The sequence below is a fragment of the Fistularia commersonii genome, chromosome 12 (assembly GCF_037954325.1).
Source record: "Fistularia commersonii isolate RoL2024-O1a breed Wild chromosome 12, RoL_Fcom_v1.0, whole genome shotgun sequence".
Classification (NCBI taxonomy): domain Eukaryota; kingdom Metazoa; phylum Chordata; class Actinopteri; order Syngnathiformes; family Fistulariidae; genus Fistularia; species Fistularia commersonii.
The window spans coordinates 3900578-3922027 of NC_141295.1; the positions used below are offsets into that span (position 1 = coordinate 3900578).

At 49.1% G+C, this 21450-nt stretch overlaps 1 protein-coding gene across 1 annotated transcript in view; it reads right to left on the reverse strand.

Annotated features, from left to right (window-relative positions):
• The window catches only part of mgat3b (beta-1,4-mannosyl-glycoprotein 4-beta-N-acetylglucosaminyltransferase b), a 29989-nt gene that overhangs the window by 6172 nt on the left and 2367 nt on the right, over positions 1-21450 (reverse strand). Inside the window, exons 2-5 of the mRNA XM_086156441.1 lie at positions 4860-5274; positions 2685-3283; positions 1923-2205; positions 1-1519 (exon numbers count right to left, since the gene is read on the reverse strand). The exon at positions 1-1519 is cut by the window's left edge and continues 6172 nt beyond it. Of these exons, the coding sequence (XP_086012567.1) occupies positions 1022-1519; positions 1923-2205; positions 2685-3283; positions 4860-5273 (1794 nt within the window). The 5' untranslated portion in view covers position 5274 and the 3' untranslated portion in view covers positions 1-1021. The remainder of the gene's footprint in view (positions 1520-1922; positions 2206-2684; positions 3284-4859; positions 5275-21450) is intronic.

Consider the following 21450-nt stretch of genomic DNA (forward strand, 5'->3'; position numbering starts at 1 on the left):
TCTGCTCCACACACCCTGTGGTCTACGTGTGTGTGTGTGTGTGAGTGGTGGGGTAATTTCACGTGGCGTGTGCGTGGGGCAAAGAAGTATCGCCGTGGCAACAGCGGACCCACCCTGTAGGAACAGATAAATACGGCCTCTTTGGGAAACAGGGAACTCAAGAAGATTTGAGTGTGTGTGTGTGTGTGTGTGTGTGTGTGTGTGTGTGAGTGAGCATGGATGAGAGACGCAGGTTGGTGCAAACAGGAAGTGACACGGGGGGGGGGGGCATAGTAAACATGCCCGTCGCCTAACGTGAACCCGCCCGTCTCCCCGCCGCCGTTTCCATGGAAACGGAGACGGCTCAACAGCCGACGGGCCTCACCGGGTAGACAGCAATGGCGTGACGTCAGCTACGCACACACACACACACATATATATATACATACACTCTTTCTGCTTTCTCCTTCACAAACACAGATCCACAGTGTGTGTGTGTGTGTGTGTGTGTGTGTGTGTGTGTGTGCCAACCCCTATTCCACCCCACATTGCGTGTGTGTTTTCTGGTCAGGGCGGAGGGGGTTCGTAAACCTCACAGACAGAAAACAGACAACAAAAAAAAAAAACAAAACAAAAACAACATGAACCCGGATCTTCCTGCTTCCTGGTTTCTCGCCTCCACAGGGTTTCTGCTGAAGATCCTGCACCTCCTCTTCTTCCCAACCCTCCCTTGCTTGGGAGGAGGAAATCTACAATTTTGTAAATCCAGTGGTTTTGTCCTCTCGATCTCCAGGACGGGGCGACTCAGTTTTCCCTTTTTCAACCCCACGAAGAAGAAGAAGAAGAAGAAGAAGAAGAAGAAGAAGAAGAAAACCAAAAAAAAAAAGGGTGATTGTGAGACTTTACATCCCTGCAACATCAGCGCTGCTTGGTGGAGATACATGAAGCGATGCTCCCGCGGGAGTTCCTCGGTACCTTCGCACCCCCCCGAGACCCCTCCTCGGGTCGTTTCCGGAGTGTCCGTTTTCTCCGCGCCTTGCGCTTATCCCTCGCTCGGTCCGGACGCTTTAGTGTACGGGTTCTCCAGGAGGTAGCGGTACCTGTTGTAGTGCTCCAGCATGTACTTGGGGGCGTACATGTGCTCTTTGGGGTCCAGCGGCGGGTACTCCTGCAGGGAGCCGTCGAACCAGCCCCCCGTCCGGATCAGGTCTCGGATGTAGTTGAGGTCGCGCTTGTCCTCGTAGTCGCCCCAGCGCGGGAAATCGCCGTTCTGCGCCGACACCAGCTTGAAGTAAATCCCCTCGGGCGAGAAGCACCAGGAGCAGTGCCAGCCGGCGAAGTGGAAGGGGCTGCCCACCGACCACTGCACCAGGATGTGGCCCGTCTCGTTCTCGTACTTGCGGAAGCCCGGCATGGTGTAGTACTCGCGGCGCCGCAGTTTGATGCCGTCGCCGTCGTAGACGTCGCGGAGCATCTTCACCGTGCAGCCAGAGATCACCTCCAGGGAGCCAAACTGCTTCCAGAAGAATCCGTACAGGGACTGCGGGAGAGGGTTCGGCAAAACAAGGACATCAGATGGCGTTTCTGCATGCGAAGGTTGCCGCGGCAAACAAAACCACTCGTTCTAGTCTCCGAAGCCGGGCTTTGAATTAGCTCGACAGTTGGAAGACTGACTTTGGAAAGCTCGACTTTGGAAAACCCGACTTTCAGTAGCCCGACTTTCCTTTCGGAGTTCGCTAAAGAAGGCTTTCGAACGGTATGCTTGTTGATAGCATGCCACCGGTTATTTCGGGCGCTAAGCTAACATCGTTGCGGCCAAAACGGTCGGTACCATTTCGGTACATCCGACAACTGCTTTTGCGCTACATGCAAATCTAGCTAACACGCTAAAATTTAGGTGTACTCCAACGTACTGGTCAAAGCAAAAAAGGAAAAGCAGTTACTTTGCGCATGTGAATGGCAAAAGGCTCTGTCCAGCCGTCGAACAGCTTGAGGAAGAGGAGGCCCTCATGCGCCGGGATTTCGTCGGCGTCGTTGATGACAAAGACGTCATCCGCCCTGGCCCCCAACACCCTGGACATGCCGTTGTGGGTCAGGAAGGTGCGCAGGTAGTCGTCCGCGATCCAGCCGTCTTGCCGTCCGCCATCGGGGAAGTGGTCCAGGAACACGTAGAGGATCTTGTGACGTATGTAGTCGTACGTACCGTTGAGGAGGAGCTTCAGGAAGCTGCGGAGACATTCAAAACAACACCTTAGCATCTTAGCGTTATACTTTTGCTAGCGGCCCGTTAGCTGCAACGACGTGTGCAAGTAAAACGCAAACAAGGAGAGACGGCATTGGACCTCGGCAGGTGTACTGTTTGGGTCACTTCCTGCCTCCTGGAGGCTCAACTCAACCTCCCTCAGACAAAGGCCGATGAATCACGCCAAACCGTGTGCATCTCAAGCGTTACATCATCAAAGCGTACCCGCGCACAAGTGTGTGCGGGATAATTGCCGTTTAGCTAGGACCTGTACCGAGGCCAATCCGGGATTACCTTGGATATCAAATACTGCGCTGAATAACAGAATTAGCACTGAAAATAGACATTTCAGGGGAAATTAGATATCTAGGGACGCGAGTCTGTCCACGTTTTTCGATCGATATCGAATGATATCTCCATTTCTGCTGGACGCTACGGCGGGAGTACAAGTACTGCCCCTCACCTCAGGGGTCGCCTCTCCCCGTAAGCGGTGAAGTTGGACTCGCAGACCAGGAAGAGGTCGACGGCCTGCGCCAGCTCGTGGAAGCGCACGTGCAGCAGATCGAACTCGTGGTTGACGTTGATGGCGTTGATCACCCTCCGCGGCGTCTCCCTGGGCGTCAGACGCTCCTTGGTGGGCAAGTTGGAGTGATACACCATGGTGGGGACGCCGCAGTACGGTCCGTGCCACCCGGGGCGGCAAACGCACTTCACAAGTCGCCTCCCGCCGCCCCTCGGCCTCGTCCTGGTTTTGGTAGCACCGGAGGGCGGCGTCGGCGCCTCCTGGAGCCGGCGTTGCCCGGCTTTAGCGGTGTACTCCTTGGGCGTGGCCACCTCGGTACCCCGCCGGAAGCAGAGGGCGCCCGCTTTGGTCCGGACGAAATACGGCGTCCGGTCGTCCTGGAGCTGGTGGCTGCGGGTGTGCAGGTCCCCCATCGGGGGGACGACCTGGAACGCAAACTCACGCTCTGCCGCCGCCGCCGCCGCCGGTGGAGCCCCCTGCTCCGCCGCCAGCACCGGATGGAGCGGCGTCGGCGGCTTCAGGCGATCTTCGGTTCGCTCCTGAAAAGTGATCGACAGTTTACCGGCTCCGCCTCTATTCCCAAAATAGCATCCAAGCGCCTCTCAAAACTAAAAAGCGATGTTTTAATGAAACTGACGCTTTGCAAATTGTCAACCTCTTAAAATAATAAAGTCATTTTTTTCAGATTTTTCAGGAAACACAAAAAACTGAACCATTGGACACATTCTTGACAAAGGTAATTTCAACTAAAGGGGTAGAATGGCACAATTTGCTTAACTGAGGCAATCTTGAGGAGATGATTTAGGCAAAAAAAAAAAAAAAGGTAAAAAAATGACTTAGACGATTATTTTAAGAGGGTGACCAAATATTATAACATTTAAAAAGACACCTGTCAATCATGCACCGCCCGCTCGGATTATCGCTTTTAATCCCAGTCTGAGTTATTTTTTTGTCTATTTTGTTTTCGCTCTTCGTTTAAATGAACTCTGGAAATAAATAAAAATACAAATTTTATTTGGGAGATGAGGTTTTTTTTACAGTAATATCTTAAAAAGGCACCTGTCAATCATCCACCGCTTGACAGGGTTCCCACTCATAATCCCAGTTTCCAAAGTTACCGCTCATAATCCCAGTTTTTTTTATCCCTTCAATTTAATAAACTCAGGAAATAAATATACAGACAAATTTTTATGGGAGATTTACGATGTTGTTTTATAATATAATATTTAAAAAAGATAATTTATATCAGTGGTCCCCAAACTACGGCCGGGGGGCCGGATACGGCCCGCCTCCACATTTTTCCCGGCCCCTGAACAATACCAGAGATGCATTTTGATTTTTAAATCATAATACAAATAATAATACTAATATCATGATAATGAAATCTACGGGGATAAAATCCGTTCTACAACCATACTGGTAGTGAAATGTGTTGTTATCAGTTTGCTTTCATAGCCTGCTTGCTTTCTTTGTGTCTAAAAGAAAGTTAATGTTCCTCGGTCTTTTTTTTCTGTGAAAAACTTGAAAAGGGATTATTTGGTTATTATTTCTCTAATAAATAGTGTTATTTATTTCATTAATAATGTTATTATTTAATTTCGGATTTTTTTTTCCTGTCAAGATCCCAGAAAGGGTGAATTTTTGGTTAAGTGCGGCTTTCTGGAAAACAATAAATGTTTACATTTATGTTTACATTTTGTGATCGTCACACTTTTTGTTACAAACCAGCCCTCCGTCAGAGAAGGGAAGTTATTTGGCCCTTGCAGGAAAAAGTTTGTGGACGCCTGATTTAAATCATCCATCGACCACCTGGATAGCGCTGACCTAAAAAACTTTTTTTCCCCTTCTTTTTAATAAACTCGGAAAATAAATATAAATACAACCATTGTTTTTCTTTTTCATTAGCATGAACTCATTTGAACGGTTCTTGTAAATTCATTTTCCCTTCCAGCCAATGAGGAGCCAGAACTCCTCCCGCCATCGAACCGATTCCTTTTAAGAATTTCCATCGCGACTTATTTCCTTACACACATTTCAAATTTACAGAACCTGAACGCGCCACCGAGCAGACCGAGTCCGGTTCGAGAAAGTAGGTAGACGTTAGCGCCGACCCACCTCCGCCAGCCCGTCCCGCCGTTGGCTCTCGTCTGGTTTCTCCCACGGGTGCGGCGGCGCCGGCTCCTCCCTGGGCCGGATCTCCAGCCCCGCTCTGGCGACGATCCCGGCGCCGCCGGCCGCCACCAGCGTCTTCCCGCTTCCTCCCAAGCCCCGGACTTTGATGTCCGACGGGTGGAGCGCGGGAAGGGGCGGAGCCTCCTCGGGGGAGGCGGGGCTGAGCGGCGTGGCGGCCACGCCTTTCTCCCGCCAGAAGAAGCCGGTGACCATGATGAAGGACTTGATGTTGGGGTACGGGGCGGAGAGCTCGCGCAGCAGGGAGACATAATGGAGGGCCTTGTAGTAATGGAGGAAGGAGATGACGCACAGGCCCACCGTGCACAGCAAGAACACCCTGTGCCGTCGCATTCTCATCCTGCGGAGACAAGAGGCCGCCGCCAAACGTCAAGATGGCGAATAACACGAAAACACACTTGCAGGCTAACAATAATCCCTTTATTCGGGCCGCCGACGCTCCGCAGGCCAAACCAAATTAAACTTAGGAGGGGGGTGAGGTTCAAGAGACACATCCTGTGAGAGAGCGTGTCGCTGTGATCCAGATTAAATCTGGTTAAAATCATTCCCGCCAGGTAGTGTTCGTATCTGGCGTTAGCATGGCTAGCTTGCGAAACTGGAACGTCTGCTCAGCTGCTCAAACAGATTAGCGCCATAACGCTAGCAGGGGATGATAGATGTTGCAGAATCACACTGTATATTGGCTCCAAACGCTAGCAGGGGATGCTAAATGTTGCAGAATCACACTGTATATTGGCTCCAAATGCTAGCAGGGGATGCTAAATGTTGCAGAATCACACTGTATATTGGCTCCAAATGCTAGCAGGGGATGCTAAATGTTGCAGAATCACAGCGTATATTGCTCCAAACGCTAGAAGGGGATGCTAAATGTTGCATAATCACACTGTATATTGGCTCCTAACGCTAGTAGGGGATGCTACATGTTGCAGAATCACAGTGTATATAGGCTCCAAAGAAGCATTAATGAAGCGATTCTCTTTATTAGCGCCGCTCCTCTGGAGAATACCACACCTTGCTTGGATGCAGGTCCATGCGGGGGCGATGGGGGCCACACCAAACACATCCTACAAGAGGGTGTGGGCCATAATCCAGGTTAAATCTGGATTAAATCATTCCTGCCAGGTAGCGTTCATACCTGCCGTTAGCCTGGCGTGTCTCTGGGGCGCACAGCTAGCTTCCCGTTTGCAAAAATGGATCATCCGCAGGGATGCGCTGTTCGCACACATGCACGCGTGCATGTATTCTACCTTATTGGTGACTTGACACTGACGGGGAAAGCTAGCATCGCGGCGTCTGAGTGCGCAACAGCTGCAAAGCAGTGCTAACGGCGCCTTAATAAAGCAATTCTTTTTACTAGCGCCCCTCCTGGGGGCTACCACGCCCAGTTTGGATGCAGGTCCGTGCGGGAGGGGGGGGATAACCCGCCGTTTCCGCCGCCATTTCGGCTGCCAGCGACTTTTTCCTCCCTGAAATTGGCCTCAAAATCCCATATCAGTCCGGCTCCGCTCAGGAGTCATCCAAATACCAGATCTGCAAATGGAGGCCCGAGATAACCTTCGTCCTCTTCCTCCTTCTTCATTAGAATGCAGACCAATGCGGCCCAAGCCTTCAGAATAAAAAAGAAAATAGAATAAAATAAAAAAAAAGGACAGCGTCCGCTTTTACCGGAGTTTCCAGATCTGCCTTTGAGAAAACACCAGAAAACACTCATTCACTCGACAGCTGCACCGCGATAAGCCGGCCAATCAAAACCCGGCGTGCCTCCGCCACTGGAATGCGGTGAATGACGGGGGTGCGGGGGGGTATTTTCAGAAATCTGCTTTTTATGTTTTTAATTTAGGCCGAAGCTCGGTTTGTGTGTTTATACAGCAGAGAGTTTTATTTGTTGTGTTTAGACAGACGGGTGGAGGAGGAGGAGGAGGAGGGGGGTGATGAGGGCCGCTCACCGGCACACTGCTAATCTTATCGGGATCTTTTAATGCTCCTTTCCTTCAGAATCAAAACCCCCTCAAGGTGTACGTGCAGGCGAGGGTGTTTCCTGCTCCATTCCAAGAGTGCATCTGACCTGTCTAACCGTCTGGAAAGCGAGACCACGCAATCCAGGGTAAAAAGGGTAAAGCTAGCAATTCAAAAAGCTACACCAGCGGCGTCTCCCGTTAGCATTAGCAGGGAATCACTTGCAAATGTTAGCAAACACGGCATGTAAACAAACGCTTCACCTTAGCGACCTGTGATTGACAGGTCCCCACATTCCCGCATCCCCGCAGCGCATCTCGAAAAGCGACAAAGGCCGTGCGGACGTCTCTTGCACGTATCGTACTCGTGTTTAACACGTGGGTAAATATTTAGCCTCGTCGTGAAAACATGGCTGACGCCGGGATTCAGAGGAACTCGCTGTTTGTTTTTAAAATTAGTCATTTTCTCGCCGCTCGCTCTTCGACGGGATCGGACGGGGAACCCACCTTCCTGAATCCCCCCACCGGTCGACTCCGACACCCGGATGAATCTCGATGTTCACGCGCCTCCCGTGGACTGAACGCAACCGGCGCCCGAACGCGGCGCTACACCTTCTCCACACCTCCGACCCACAAGGCCCACCTCCCATTGTCCAGGGGATAACAAACACCTCTACATTTCGGTGTTTTCCTGCAGATGTGTCACCCTCGGGGAGTATCGGTGTCGCGACATCGCTTCTCACGGAAACAAAGGTACGTGAAACTTAGCGTTGCTACGCCGTTGTTGTTGTGACCTTTGACCTCCTGAGTTGCCTTCAGGGATTTGCGTTCCGCATGGTTTTACATCCAGCCCAGGAAGTAGACAGGGCCGCTGCAGGACTTGCCGTAAGAGTCAGCCTCCACACACACTCACACACACACACACACACACACACACACACACACACACACACACACACACACCTGTTGTACCCTTCTGGAACAAGCAACATCGAGAGGAATCATCAAGTACAAGCTTTTGTTTTGAAAGGTCACCGGGGACAATGGGACGGTATCACGATGGCACAGGAGCCCGAGGGGCACGGATAGCTTGACGGGGACACTAAAAAGTGTGTGACACACACACACACACACACACACACACAATTGGAATCTTATAGCCATTTCCAAGCTGAAGGCCGGAAACCGAATAGCATTCCCTGAATAAGGCCACGTGAATGACCTGGATCTGAGCGTGCTCAGACCGTCTGAGCCTGCAAACGTGGAGGATAAACGTCAATATCATAATTTCTCGGTACATGTGACGCTCCCGCTGCAGAAAAGCGGCAAATTCAACCCCCGCAGCAATGCCTTTATCTACCTCCGAAGTCATCTTGGCCTCCACATCCCTGGCGAGGAGCAATGCCGAGACTCCGCCGCCGCCAGAGAGGGAAAGCCGCATCTACGGAAAGACTCCTCACGATGCGACCCTCGTCCCCAAAGCCAAAGATAAAATGTGATATTGTGTGTGTGTGTGTGTGTGTGTGTGTGTGTTTGTGTGCGGCTGGAGTTAGTGCACTTCCTCAGTCACGTATACTTTTGGCCCCTCCTCCCCTGACAAAAAAAAAAAGAAATCGAACGCACCTCAAAATAAGGCTTCAAAAAGCGAAAAGTAGGTAGCGCAGGGCTACGCTAGGCTAGGCTGCTAGCGAGGGTCTAATCCACGTGTCAAACTCAAGGCCCGCGGGCCAAATGTGGCTCCACGTCATTTTATGTCGTTTTAAAAGGTCTGATTGTCTTAAAATGAATAAGTAAAATGCGTGCCTTCACCATGAATTACATTTCCCACAATTCATGCCGATCATGTTACCCGTGAAGCGTCCCGCCATTAGACTGCACTGTATCCGCATCATCGTGTTATGAGGCAGCGTTTGTTGTCAAAGAGTATAATCTATGTCGCTATTTTGACAACAAACACGGAGCTAAGTATGCCAGAGTTAGCCCTCCTGAAACAAATTGTCCAAGAATTAAAACTACGACGGCAGCAGAATGTGGTCAAGAAAACCGTATTCAAAAACACTGCAGCAGTGAAAGCTAGCTTGGATGCTAGTAAACTTTTTTTTTTTTACTTGTATGCAAATCCATATGAATTTGATTGAGTTATTTAACATTAAGAAGTAGTTTTAATCATTTTACATTATATTTAGTTACATTTATGCTGCAACCCTTACAAGTAGCCCTTTGAGGGCAACCATTATGCTGATGTGGTGGAAATGAATTTGACGCCACTGGCCGAATCGATGACCTCATAGGTGGCAAGGAAGTGAAAGGATAAGAACTAAAAGTGATCACTTGGAAAAAAAAAAAAAAAAAAAAAGTGGAATCAAACTTAAAAACAAAACAAAAACAAACTACATGGTTTGATTGGCAGCTGTCAATCATCTGCAGCTACGCATCAGATTACCTGAAAGCTTTCTGATCAGAGCTATATCAGGTTAGATGGTTCTTTCCTTGATTTTTTTCCAAGAAAACACACACACACACACACACACACACACACACACTGCAGTAAATCACAATCTGAGCATGGTGCTCCTTCTCCTCGCCTCTGGCTTCACGGGTCACTGCCTCGGTGAGTCAGATGTCGAGAGCGAGAGCGGCGGCTAGCTAAGTGCCTTTCAATAATGCAGGCGTGCTAAGAGCCTCGCCAAGAGTGTGTGTGTGTGTGTGTGTGTGTGTGTGAGATGTTGAAGGTGGAAGGGGGAGGGGGGCTTACGCCAAGGCCGGGAAGCAGAGGGCCAAAACTACCACACAAACCTAGGAGGAAGAGCATCCCATAATCCCTCCCATAATATGAATCACCTGTCAGCAAATACTGAGTCAGCGCTTTTTACGGGCAAACACACACACACACTGGTCCCTGATAAGCAGTTATAAGGATGTTATTACACTGCTTTGCGCCACCGAGATGACAAAACCGCTTTCCTGCAGATGATAGGCGAAGGCGGCATATTTGTGTGCACGGCGTGCACGTTCAGGGGGAGGAAACGCGAAGCAAGTTTGGGAACTAGGTTGTATTTACCTGTACTTCTAGGTAAAGAAGCTTCTGCTGCAAGTGTTTACGTTCTCTCGCGTGATTGACAAGCAGGGTCAAGCCCCGCCTCCCGCCTGAGGACGGCTGTGATTGGCCGGTACGGAAAACACCGATCCATCCGTCCGATCGGTCGAAGAGCGAAACCCGCCATCGCGATTGTTATCGATCGTTCGAAAATCGATCCCCCGTCGCTTTGTCGTTTTGTTTTTTTGTCCCAACTCCGATTGTCCGGCGCCACAAACACAGGAAGTGGGAAGCCTCATGGCTTATGGCAAAACCGTATGGCGTCTCGCCTGACAACAATCGCCATGGGGACGCTCTGTCCCCACAACAGGATATTGGATGCTGAGGGGGCGACGTGCCGGCTGGGAAAACAATGAACGAGGGGGGAGTTCTCGCCGTCTTTGCATGCCTGCGAGGTTTAACACCTGCCTGAAAAATCATTGGAAGCCGTCGAGGAAGAAGTAACCGAAACCCCCACGTAGATGACTAACAACCGGGAATTAACCGGTAATAACTGCTGAGGCGGCTTCGCCGGAAAACGTCTGTCGCCGGGGGCGACGATCCGTGGGGTCGCTTGAGAAATGAGAAAAGTAGCGAAATGGGAATGAGGAAAAAAAAAAAAAAAAAAAATACAATCGAGAGCTATCAAAAGTACAGCAGCGGCGGTTGCCCCGGCAACAAGAGGCCGGAATCACCCAGAAGAACGGCGGACGCCGGGGGGGAAGTGATGGAGCGGCGAGGACGCCGAGCGGGAAGGGGTTAAATGTCTCCATCATCTTCTCCTTCTGCTGTTTGCGTGGCCAAACAGGAAGTGAGGAAAAAGCAGAAGCAAGAAAAATGGCAGAGGCAATTGTGTGTGTGTGTGTGTGTGTGTGTCCTGCTTTCCTATGTCACCTTTTAATGTGTGTGTTGCCGAAACAGTCAAAGATGAGGCTCCGCCTTCTTCCCCGGCTGCCGGCGTCTTACTAAGATGGTCTTTGACGTTGTTCATCTAGTCACCTGACCTCGGGCCACTCGTTCCCGGGGTGACGCCGTTGCCATGGAGATAGCCTCAGAAGAACGTAGCGGCGTGCGAAGTACCGCGGCGTGTTCTGACCCGCCGCCCCTCAAATGGCGAGGGGCGACCGAAAAAGTGACAGCTGACGAGAGTGAATGCCTGTAGAACACGCTTAGGCTTGCGTTGCACACACACACACAAACACACACACACACACACAGACATCACACTTCATGCAGACAGCTCTTTTCCTGTTCGGGGTCAAGCTGAGCGGGTTGGTGAAATACCGCCGCCACAGCCAACTGCGACCACAAGGCTCGTCCCTTCATCGTGTCTATGAAGCACAAAGCGAATGTGTGTGTGTGTGTGTGTGTGTGTGTGTGTGCGTGTATGTAAAACTTCCCACATCTGCTTCCTTTTCTGCTGTCACGCAAATCAAACAAAAAGCCGTCCGCTCTCACATTTGACATGAAGGAAGCTCTTTTTAGCTGCTAATAAAGCTAACGGGGTGGCAAGGAGAGGAGGAAGCGAGGGAAGGAAAGAAGGGAAGGAAAGGTGGAAAAGAGAGAAGCCGTGCTTGGCGCGCCTCCCGCGACCTTCCCGTGACCTCGGGATGACGGCGCCGCCACGGAACCAGCCTGACGTTCCCCGAGAGGCACGCGTCAACGGCCGTTAGCGTTCGAGCTAATTGCCGGGTGATGTCATCCCAGCCTGCGTTGCAGGGGCCTTGTTTACAAACAGACACGAGCGGCGAGCTGCCAGGGATGTGGGAGACAAGAACTTTGGCAGGAGCAGCGCGGGCGCCGTGCTAGCGTTAGCGGCGCGGGATCGACTTTCACCAGCAGGGGGCGCCGTGCTGGTAGAGCAAACACCAAACGTCAAGAATAATAACAATAAATCAATTGCAATTTCTTCTTCTTCTCTCCACACCTCTGCAGCTAACCTTCAAATTCCACCTCTCTAGATGTTCCTCCCTCTTGGAGGTCCTCCATCTCATCCATGTCCTACCCAAATTTGGATGGAATAAATGTAAACAAACTCGAGCATGTGACTGAAATATTGAACGTCCTGCATGCGCAATATTGATCTGACAGGGCCGACGCTAATAGCGGAGCGGCGGCTAATAATAATCCCATCCCACTTCCTTTTTATAGCCTTCGGACGCTTTTGAAAATCCCCGCGCTTTATTGATTACCGAGGGGGATTTTCCGGGGAACGGCCGGCGGGCGGCCGGGGCGACGTCTCAAATCGGCGAGGAGATCGTCCATGTTCTTCTCGGATTAAGATGGGAAAAAAATAATCCTCCAATCGCAGGAGGGTGAATTCGCCGCCAAGTACAGTACGTTATGTCCAAGCTGGAGTATCAAATTGGAGTCACTCAGTGACACACACACACACTCACACACACACACACACACACACACACAGACGCAGGAAGCGTCATCTTGGAAATTTGTGCCTCTGGATGGATATTGGACAGTTAGCTTAGCACAACGAAAGGTAGCCCCAGCTAACATTTAACGAATTTAAGTCGTTATTGTTTTTCTTTTTTCTTTTTGAAAGCAACAGCAGGAAAGTTCCTTGCAGACGCTTTTGTCCATAAACGCTTTCGTTTATCTGGACTGTTGTTGAGATGAGGCGATTGGGGGCGGGGCCTATGTGAGTAGGGGGCGGAGCTTCAAACCACAAGGCAGGAAGTGAATGTGCATTCCGGAGAGGCCGTGAGTGGGATTCCTGTAAGCAGAGTCTGATTCAGGTCTGAGGAACATCTGCCCGCCTCCTGCTCTTCACACACACACACACACACACACGCGCACACAAACACACGTACACGAGGTGAGAGATCAATTATGGGAAACACTGTTTTTTTTTTCTTCAGAAAAATAACTGAAGAAGGGCTTGATGTTTATGATTCAGTGTCGTGTACGGCGGTGTGTCAATGACATGTCTTGTTGTTTAACAGTCTGGACCTATGCTTTTTTTTGTTTTATTAATTTTATCTGTTTACATTTTACAGGATTTTTTTTCATGTAATTTTGGGGGATCCTTTGGCAATAAATATTTATAAAATATTTTATGAAATAAAATAATATTTATTATTATATTAAATATGTTTATGAAATAATCATGATGATATATTTATGTTATTATTGTCATAATTATATGTAATATATGATATACTATATAATGATATCAACAACAATGAAGATACTACTATTGATAGAAAATTATAAATAATAACAACATCACAATTATATTGCTAACAATAATACTGAAAATAATCATAATAATAATAAAAATAATCATAATAATGCTATATAATAACAATAATGCTAATAATAATACTGCTAATAAAAATGATTAACTCCAATATAGTAATTGTATTACTAATACTACTAATAATACCAGTGATAATATGCTCATAATACCAATAATAATAATAATATAAATAATACAACGGTACACTCAACAACAATAATAAGGGCAATATATCAAGTATAACAAGAATAATAACAATAATGACAACAATAATCATAATAATCAGTCAATAATAATAATGAATAATCATCATAAAAATAGCTATAAACAATAATCATCATTATTATCATCAGCATAATAATGATAATCCTAATAGCCACTGCAGTGGCCTGAAGTCAAACACTTGCCACACACACACACACACACACACACACACACACACACACACACACACACACACACACACACACACACAGGGTATATAAAGATTTTATGTTGTGTTCTGTGTTCTGTGAGAGCAAAGTGAGGCGGCTGTTCTCTGCAGGCGCCCGTCGGGAGCCTCCACCAAGACAAATAAACCCGGGGGTTCTGCACAGAATCAGTGGCCCTCGCAGAAATACAGACCGAAAACCATTTGTTTTGTAAGAAAAAAAAACATAAAAAAAAAAAAAAACCAGGAAGGGGGGGGCGCCGTCGCCCAGGAGACCAACCAAGTCGTAAAAATATCCTGTAATTTAAGCTGCCCTTCACTCAAACGTCCGACCGGCCGTGACCTCCGTTGGCAGCCCTTCGGCGCTTTTCCGAAAAACCGCGGCGGAGACGACCTTCTCGTTGAAAATAATATTCTCCGTGGCCTCGGAGGGATTACGGCGGAGTAAGATGAGAAAAAGGTCAAAGGTCAAAAGGTCACGGCCTTCCATCGCGTCTACCGCTGTAAGACAGAAGGGCTCTATTTTGCGCCGCTGGACGGGGAAACAGGAAGTGACGGAGGAAAAAAAAAAAAAAAAAACGCAAATTAGAATAAGACGGGAATCACCGGAAGACGGAGGGATTAACGGAAAGTGATAATCTGGGAATTAGAGCGAAATGACGATTTCGCTGGAAAATAATGACACGCCCTTCATCCCCCGTCCTCATCCTCGCCCTCATCACCAAAGCCTTAATCCAGACTTAAAAACACCAGAATAAATATGAGCGGCGGCGGCGGCGGTGGAACAATAGATGCCGCAGATTATTTCGTTCGCTTTCGTTTTCGGCCTCCCCGTCGCTCCCGAGCGGATTTGTTCGGCCAATCGTGTTGCAGCACCGGGGCGGAGGGGGGGGTAGATTAAAGATGAAACGAGGCGCTGATCCGCCTGACGGACTTTTGAGTCATTTCCCAAAACATCAGCAGGAGGAGGCTCGGAGAACGAGCAGCAGCTTGGGGAAGGCGGAGCGTACCAAATGCACGGGACGTACCATTGGAACGGAAACGAAACACAGACATAAAAACATCAGCGAGAAATGAACCAAAAATGGGTTCGTGATTGGAATTTCCCCGTTGTAGGATTAAAGGTGCAAAAAAATATCAGCAATGACTGAAATTAACGTCATATTAAAAAAAAAAAATGATGAAAATAAACCTCAAGGTTGGTTTCATTTACAGGTTTCGCTTTCCTCCGGTGTGATGGAGCGTCGCCCTGGCAACCAGGGCCTCCCCCGCCGACATATGCTTTGGCGTCAGGGCTAATGCTAATGCAATTAGCTTTGTCCCATGCTCCAACAACAACAACATGGCCAAAGGGTCCCTGGCTGTTCTTGTGTGTGTGCGCGCTCACACACACACACACACACACACACACACACACACACACCTTGTTTCGACCGTTGGTGTTTCATGACAGAAATTTTCACCGGTGCTGAGCCTCGCTGCGGCGCTGATGTAACATGACCCAGATCGCCGCTGCGGCGGGCGCCGCTCAGGATCCATCGCCGTGGCAGCCCCCCCAACCCCGCAACCGAGGAAGGGGGGGGAGGGGGGCAGAAAACACTCCTCACACTCACACACACACAAACACACACACATCCAGAATCAACGATCGCCCGTGGGAAACCCGCATCACTCGGACTCTGATAATCCCTGATTACCAGATTAAATCATCCCAGAGGGCCTTCAGTGACACACACACACACACACCGTGTATATGAATACACAGTATGGTAATTATAAGAAAGTGTGTGTGTATATGTGTTTGAGATCAAAAGAAAGATCCAGAATCGATATAATCCCTCGTCTTGTTGTCGAGGATTGATCGGCCACCGGCGCCGGCCCGGAGAGACGAGCAGTGGCAAACGCTCCACGCCGTTAGTATGCAGAGCTTATGAGAGAACAAGACTGCTGTTGATTCCAGTACAGTGCCTCTCATTATGTGTGTGTGTGTGTGTGTGTGTGTGTGTGTGTGTGTGTGTTAGAGAGAGAGAGAGGCAGAGGGGGAAAGTGAGGGGTGCATTGTGGGGTCAAGCAAAGGCCTAGGCACTGAATACTGTATCTGCCTGTGTGTGAGAGAGAGTGAGTGTGGTTGTGCGCGCGCGCGTGTGTGTGTGTGTGTGTGTGTGCACGCATTGGCTCGCCAGTCTGTCTCCAAGATAGTGCTGTTGAAACACAATGAGGTCCATTCAACTCTGCACCCACCTCCTGTCTCTAGAATACTGCTGTATCACAACCCCTGATGGGGTGTGTGTGTATGAGTGTGTGCATTCATCTCTCGCTCTCTCACACACACACACACACACATACACACACACTAACGCAGAATTTCCATCCAAACAAGCCATTGTCTGACACAAACCCATTTTGTCGTCGTCTTTTTACCAGTTAAGCCAATTTAAAATTCGCTTCCTCGCCACATTCTCTCTCTCTGTCTCTTCTCTGGTTTCGCGGGAGTGAATGCATCCGTTCATTGGTTCATTAATTATCCATACCGTCCAATGGGGTCGCGGGGGGGGCGTGACCTGTCCCACCTGTGGTTTGGGGGGGCTTCACCCTGAGGGGGTCAACTGTCAATATCATTCACCCATTCACCCACAAGTGTGTGTGTGTGTAGCACTATGCTACCCCTCACATAAGAAAGTAGCTGCTAATTACGATAAACACCCTAAATCACCTTCACGTTGCCAGGCAACCAGACGCGAGGGTGATATCGACCCCCCCCGGGAAGGTTTCCGTCCAATCAGCAGCCTCTCTCTGGAGCAGTCGACTAGTGAGGAGAACGGCGCCGACGCTTTAAATGCTAACGCCCGATGCTAACGCTTAATTTTTTGACGTGTTTTTTGGGCATTTTGTTGGAATTTAAATCACGTGTCTCACAAAACGCATCGCACCTGCGCACATCCCTGAAATTAGCTTGACGGAGTGGACGATAAACCTACTTCCTTCCACTATTCTTTCCAGATTCTTCTCTCTCTCTCTTCCTTGTTGAGATACTTTGGTCCGTTCCTTCTAGTAGATAAATGAGCTGACGATCTTGGAAAACAACGCGGAGTAGAAAAAAAGTTTTCCCAGTTGAGAACGCCTTCTGAACGCCAAGAGAAGGCCTTTATTTTGGCGGGACAGGAAGGGATTCATCTACTACACGTCGAACCGCATTTAGGATCCAGTAAAATTTGAGACGTGTGTTTTCAGCGTCCGGAAGACATCGAGGCTGCAGAACAAAATTAGATGTTGTTTTTGGATGTGTGTGTGTGTGTGTGTGTTTGTTGATGATCTCTGGGTCAACAATGACGTCAATTCTGAAGAAATGCCGCAAACAAATGAAAACGACCCCACAAGGTCACATTCATCCCTCCCGCGCCGCTTTGGAGAAATCGACTTAAAAGCATCATAAAATACCACTTGAAACACACAAATACACACACACACACACTTTGGTCAGAAGCACTTAGATGATTACAATTGTGGCACGCACAGGCTGCCGTGGAAGCCCACTGTGTTTCATCTGCTGGACGCCATTTTTTTTTTTTTCTGTGTTATAAAAGGTGTGTTACACCGTAATAGACTAACCCTGATGGGTCTTTAGGTTCCGACTGCCTGATCACGCTCTGATTGAACGCTCTGGATCAGGTGACCCGCTGATCCTCTTTTTTTTTTTTTTTTTTTTTTCATCCCCAAACCCTCGGCAACCCCTGGGAAATATAAACCAAACGCCTGGATATCCATGCCAAGAATGACCCAGTGCCTCATCACTGGCGTAACAATTCCCACGCGACCCCGTGGAGCAACGCCGTACGCCCACATTGTGCAGCGGTGATACATTCCTGGTCTCACACACACACTCACACACACGTAGAGGAGCGGGATAAAACTCAGCACCATTTTCTCTCCCTGCGAGGAGGGGCTCCGGAGGGGGTGTAAGGTGACACTGGGGGGGATCGGACGAGGTTGAAGGGGGAGGGGGGGGGGCATCGTCAAGGGCAGACGCGTTCTATTTTAGCCCGGTGGTAAACAGGGCTGGCTGGCTGACAGGCCGAGTGTGTGTGAAGAGAGGGGGTGTGAGGACACGGGTGTGTGGGGGTGGAGGGCGGAGGGTGGGGGTGCCTTATTTAGAAAAGCTGAGCGAGCTCTGACAACATGGCAGGGGGCGGGGAGGGCAAAGGAGACCAGTGACAATGAAAGGAAAAGGCCTTAATACCAGACAACCCCCGAACACCCCCCTCCACACACACACACATACACACACACACACCCCATAAAGCCTGTTCGCACTGAGACTGACCCGCAACAGAAAAAAAAATCAAACCGCACTCCATCATAACAACGGCTGCCCCCTCAGGACCCCCGTCTGACTCTGTGTGTGTGTAAGTGTGTGTGTGTGTGTGTGTGTGTGTGTGTGTGTGCGCGGGCGGGGGATTGAGACAGACTGCAGAGGAACACTGCAATGTCTTGCAGTCACGGCTGCGGCGACGTTCTCCGTGTCTGGAGTGAAAACGCAAGCCTGCGCTCGGCTAATCGCGCTATCATGCTACACTTAGCTTAGCTTAAGTGCACACAGCAGCACAGGAATATGCTGACTCCATGTTCATCTTGTCAGCCCTTGGACACGTCAACGTTTAGCGCAAGTGGAGCGCATGAACCTCCAAGTGGGCCGAGAGAAAAACAAAAAAACAAAAACAAGGATGCAGGATTCAGTCCTTCGTTTTGCAGACTAGAAAAGGACACGCAGCCTGGGAATGGAAGTTCCTGTGTGTGTGTGTGTGTGTGTGTGTGTGTGTCCGGGGATGCATCACAGCAGCAGCAGCAGAGATAGCTTAAGCATAGCTGTAGCAGCTAACAGCGTTTGCAGCCTGAGTAATGCTAACCGCCTCAACAGTGTTGAAAGCTCGAGGAGTGCTAGCAACCTGCTTAGTGTTAGCAATACTAGCAGCCTTAACAGTATTAGTGACCTGCTAGCAGTGTTAGCAGGCATTGTAGTGTTAGCAGCTGGCGCAATGTCGACAGCCTGTGCAGGCTTAGCAGCTTGTGCAACATTAGCAGCCTTAACAGTGTTAGCAGCCACACTAGCATTAACAGGCAGAGCAGCGTTAGCAGCCAGTGTTTGCAGTGTTAGTAGCCCCAATAGCGTTAGCAGCCTGTGCAGCATTTACAGTTTTAGCAGCCTAAGCAGTGCTTACAGTGTTAGCAGCCTGTCCAGCATGAGCAGCCTGTGCAGCGCTAGCAGTGTTAGCACGGCGCTGGATCCAACAGCGTCTCACAGACTTGACGCAGATCGATAAAGACAAGACAGTAAAATCAGGAAATGGGCGGAATCAAGGAGCAGAATTCTTGAAGTGGCATCATTCTGCTGACTGCAGCCTACACACATCCTGAGAGAAGCCAAACAGCTTCTCTTTCGTTTTTGTGCGACTTCCTTTCAGGGAATCTGCAGAAATAAACGTCTCAGAGCGTCCCAACTGTTCATCTCCTGAAAACAAACTAGCTTAGCTTCGATACAACACACTCCCTCGACCCGCCCGGCGTCTCGCCTTCGACCTTTGACGGCCGCCCTGCCCTTCGTCATCCGCCGCGAGGAAGAGGAGGGAGCGCTTTCATTGCTAGCATCGCTCGCCGTCCCCGCTAACGTTTACACTGCTCGGGACACCAGACGGTCAGCTGCCATCTGCTCGTACCCCCGGGGGGGGGGTGGCGTGATGTCACTTCCTGCACATGCCGCCACTCATATTTCCCCTTTTTTGGGTGGAGGGGGAGAGGAACGATGTGAGGAAGAGGAAAGAGTGCGGAACGAGGGGGATTGAGAAACAACGAAGGGCGGAAAGAGGTTGAGAAACAAATGAGGGGGAAAAAAAGCAAGAAAGCGAGAAAGGAGGAACGACAGAAGGAGGAGAAGGTTGTTTTCCTCTTTATGTTACATCACCAGCCTCGCATTGTGATCAACCACAGCAGCGTCTGCCCTCCACACACCAGGCATGCTGACGGGGAAACTGAGTGAGTGTTTGTGTGTGTGTGTGTGTGTGTGTGCCAGAGAAAGAGAGAGGGTTTTTAATCTAATCTGGCAAGGGAAGTGAGCTCCGGCAGCGAGGCTCAGGTGGATGACTGGAGTCAACACCTCCTTTCACGCCCATGACTTCACGCCTCCTTCCCCTCTCCGGGATCCGAAGCGGCGCCTCCCCCCCCCCTCCCCTCCCCCGCCCCGCTGGACAAAGGGGGGGTCGAACAGCACGGGGAACCGGGCGACCCCGGGTTCCACTCGCCGTAAAACACATGAAACGTCAGCGTTTACAAATGTACAAACCAAATATAAATGCGTTGATAGCCAGCTAGTAAGTGCACACGCACGATACAGATGTGATAAAGGAAAGTAAAAGCACCGGGATGGAAGATATGAAATAATTGATTCTGTATTTTGCATTACACACAGATAAGATATAAATATAATATGATTACTCGCAAGCACGCTAGATATGCGCACACACGCACACGTTTAGTTTTACATGTATTTGCTAATGGGTAATACATGCATTGAGATGAAAGCTATATTGCAATCAATTATGCTGTATGTATCTGTATATATACATATAAAGGTGGATATCTAGGTAGCTACCTAGCTAGCTATAAACATAGTTTTTAAGTTTTACATGTACCATGATATAGCTATGAGAATGTGTATAAATTCTCAGTGTCAATATAATCAGTTCTATATGTTATGTCATGACATATGTCATGATATATACACGTATATATGTGTATATAGATGGATATCTAGCTAGCGAGCTAGATGTTCACATAAACACAGGCATATTATGTATCATGATATAGATAAGATGGAGAATATATGCATTGAGGTGAGAGATATGTAATAATCATGTCTATATCTTACAATACACACATATATATCATGATATGTTTATAAAGATGATTGCTAGCTAGTGAAATAAACATACAAACACACAGTTTTACATGTATCATGACATAGATATGGTAATTGCAAATACATGCATGGAGATGAATGATTTATAATGTAATTCTATATGTTGGGATATAATATATCATGACACACACATACATGGTCATACGATATCTAACTAGCTCGCTAACTCCATGTGCGCGCAGACATTAGTTTAACATATATCATGATGTAAATATGATCATGGGAAATATATGCATGGAGATGTCTACATGTTGCAATACGTTCAGATAAAGATATATACATTTCTATACTTATATATAAGTATACAAAGGCCCGATTTTGGTGATTCAGGTCATTGTGCGTCCTGCTGTCAAACCGCTCTTTGCTTTCAGGTTCTGATAAGAATCACTACAAGATCTGGGATTCTGCTGGTTGCCCTGACAACCACGCCGCCCAGGCCTCGACGCCGGCACTCGGCGACCGCCCGACAGGAGGAAACAGCGAGGAGCAGTCGTAACCACGTTGACGGCTGACCTCACTTCTCAGCATGGGCATTAAAACTAAAACGGCTAACAAATACACATTTCCTGTTGTTTTAACGCGCACGCACGCATGCACACACACCAGCCACCAGCCTGCCTGGCGGAAACAGCATCGCCTGGTGTGAACCCCCCACCCCCCCATAGAACGGGGCGCCATAGCCCACTCTACGCCGCAGCAGGGGAAAACCTGAGCCACAGCTACTCCCTGTTTTGATCTCTGCTTGCCTCGCCGACGGCTTATCGCGCTCGAACCTTGTGGCTGCGACTCCTCCGCTTTCCCGAGGGGATAAAAAAAGAAAACACGTACC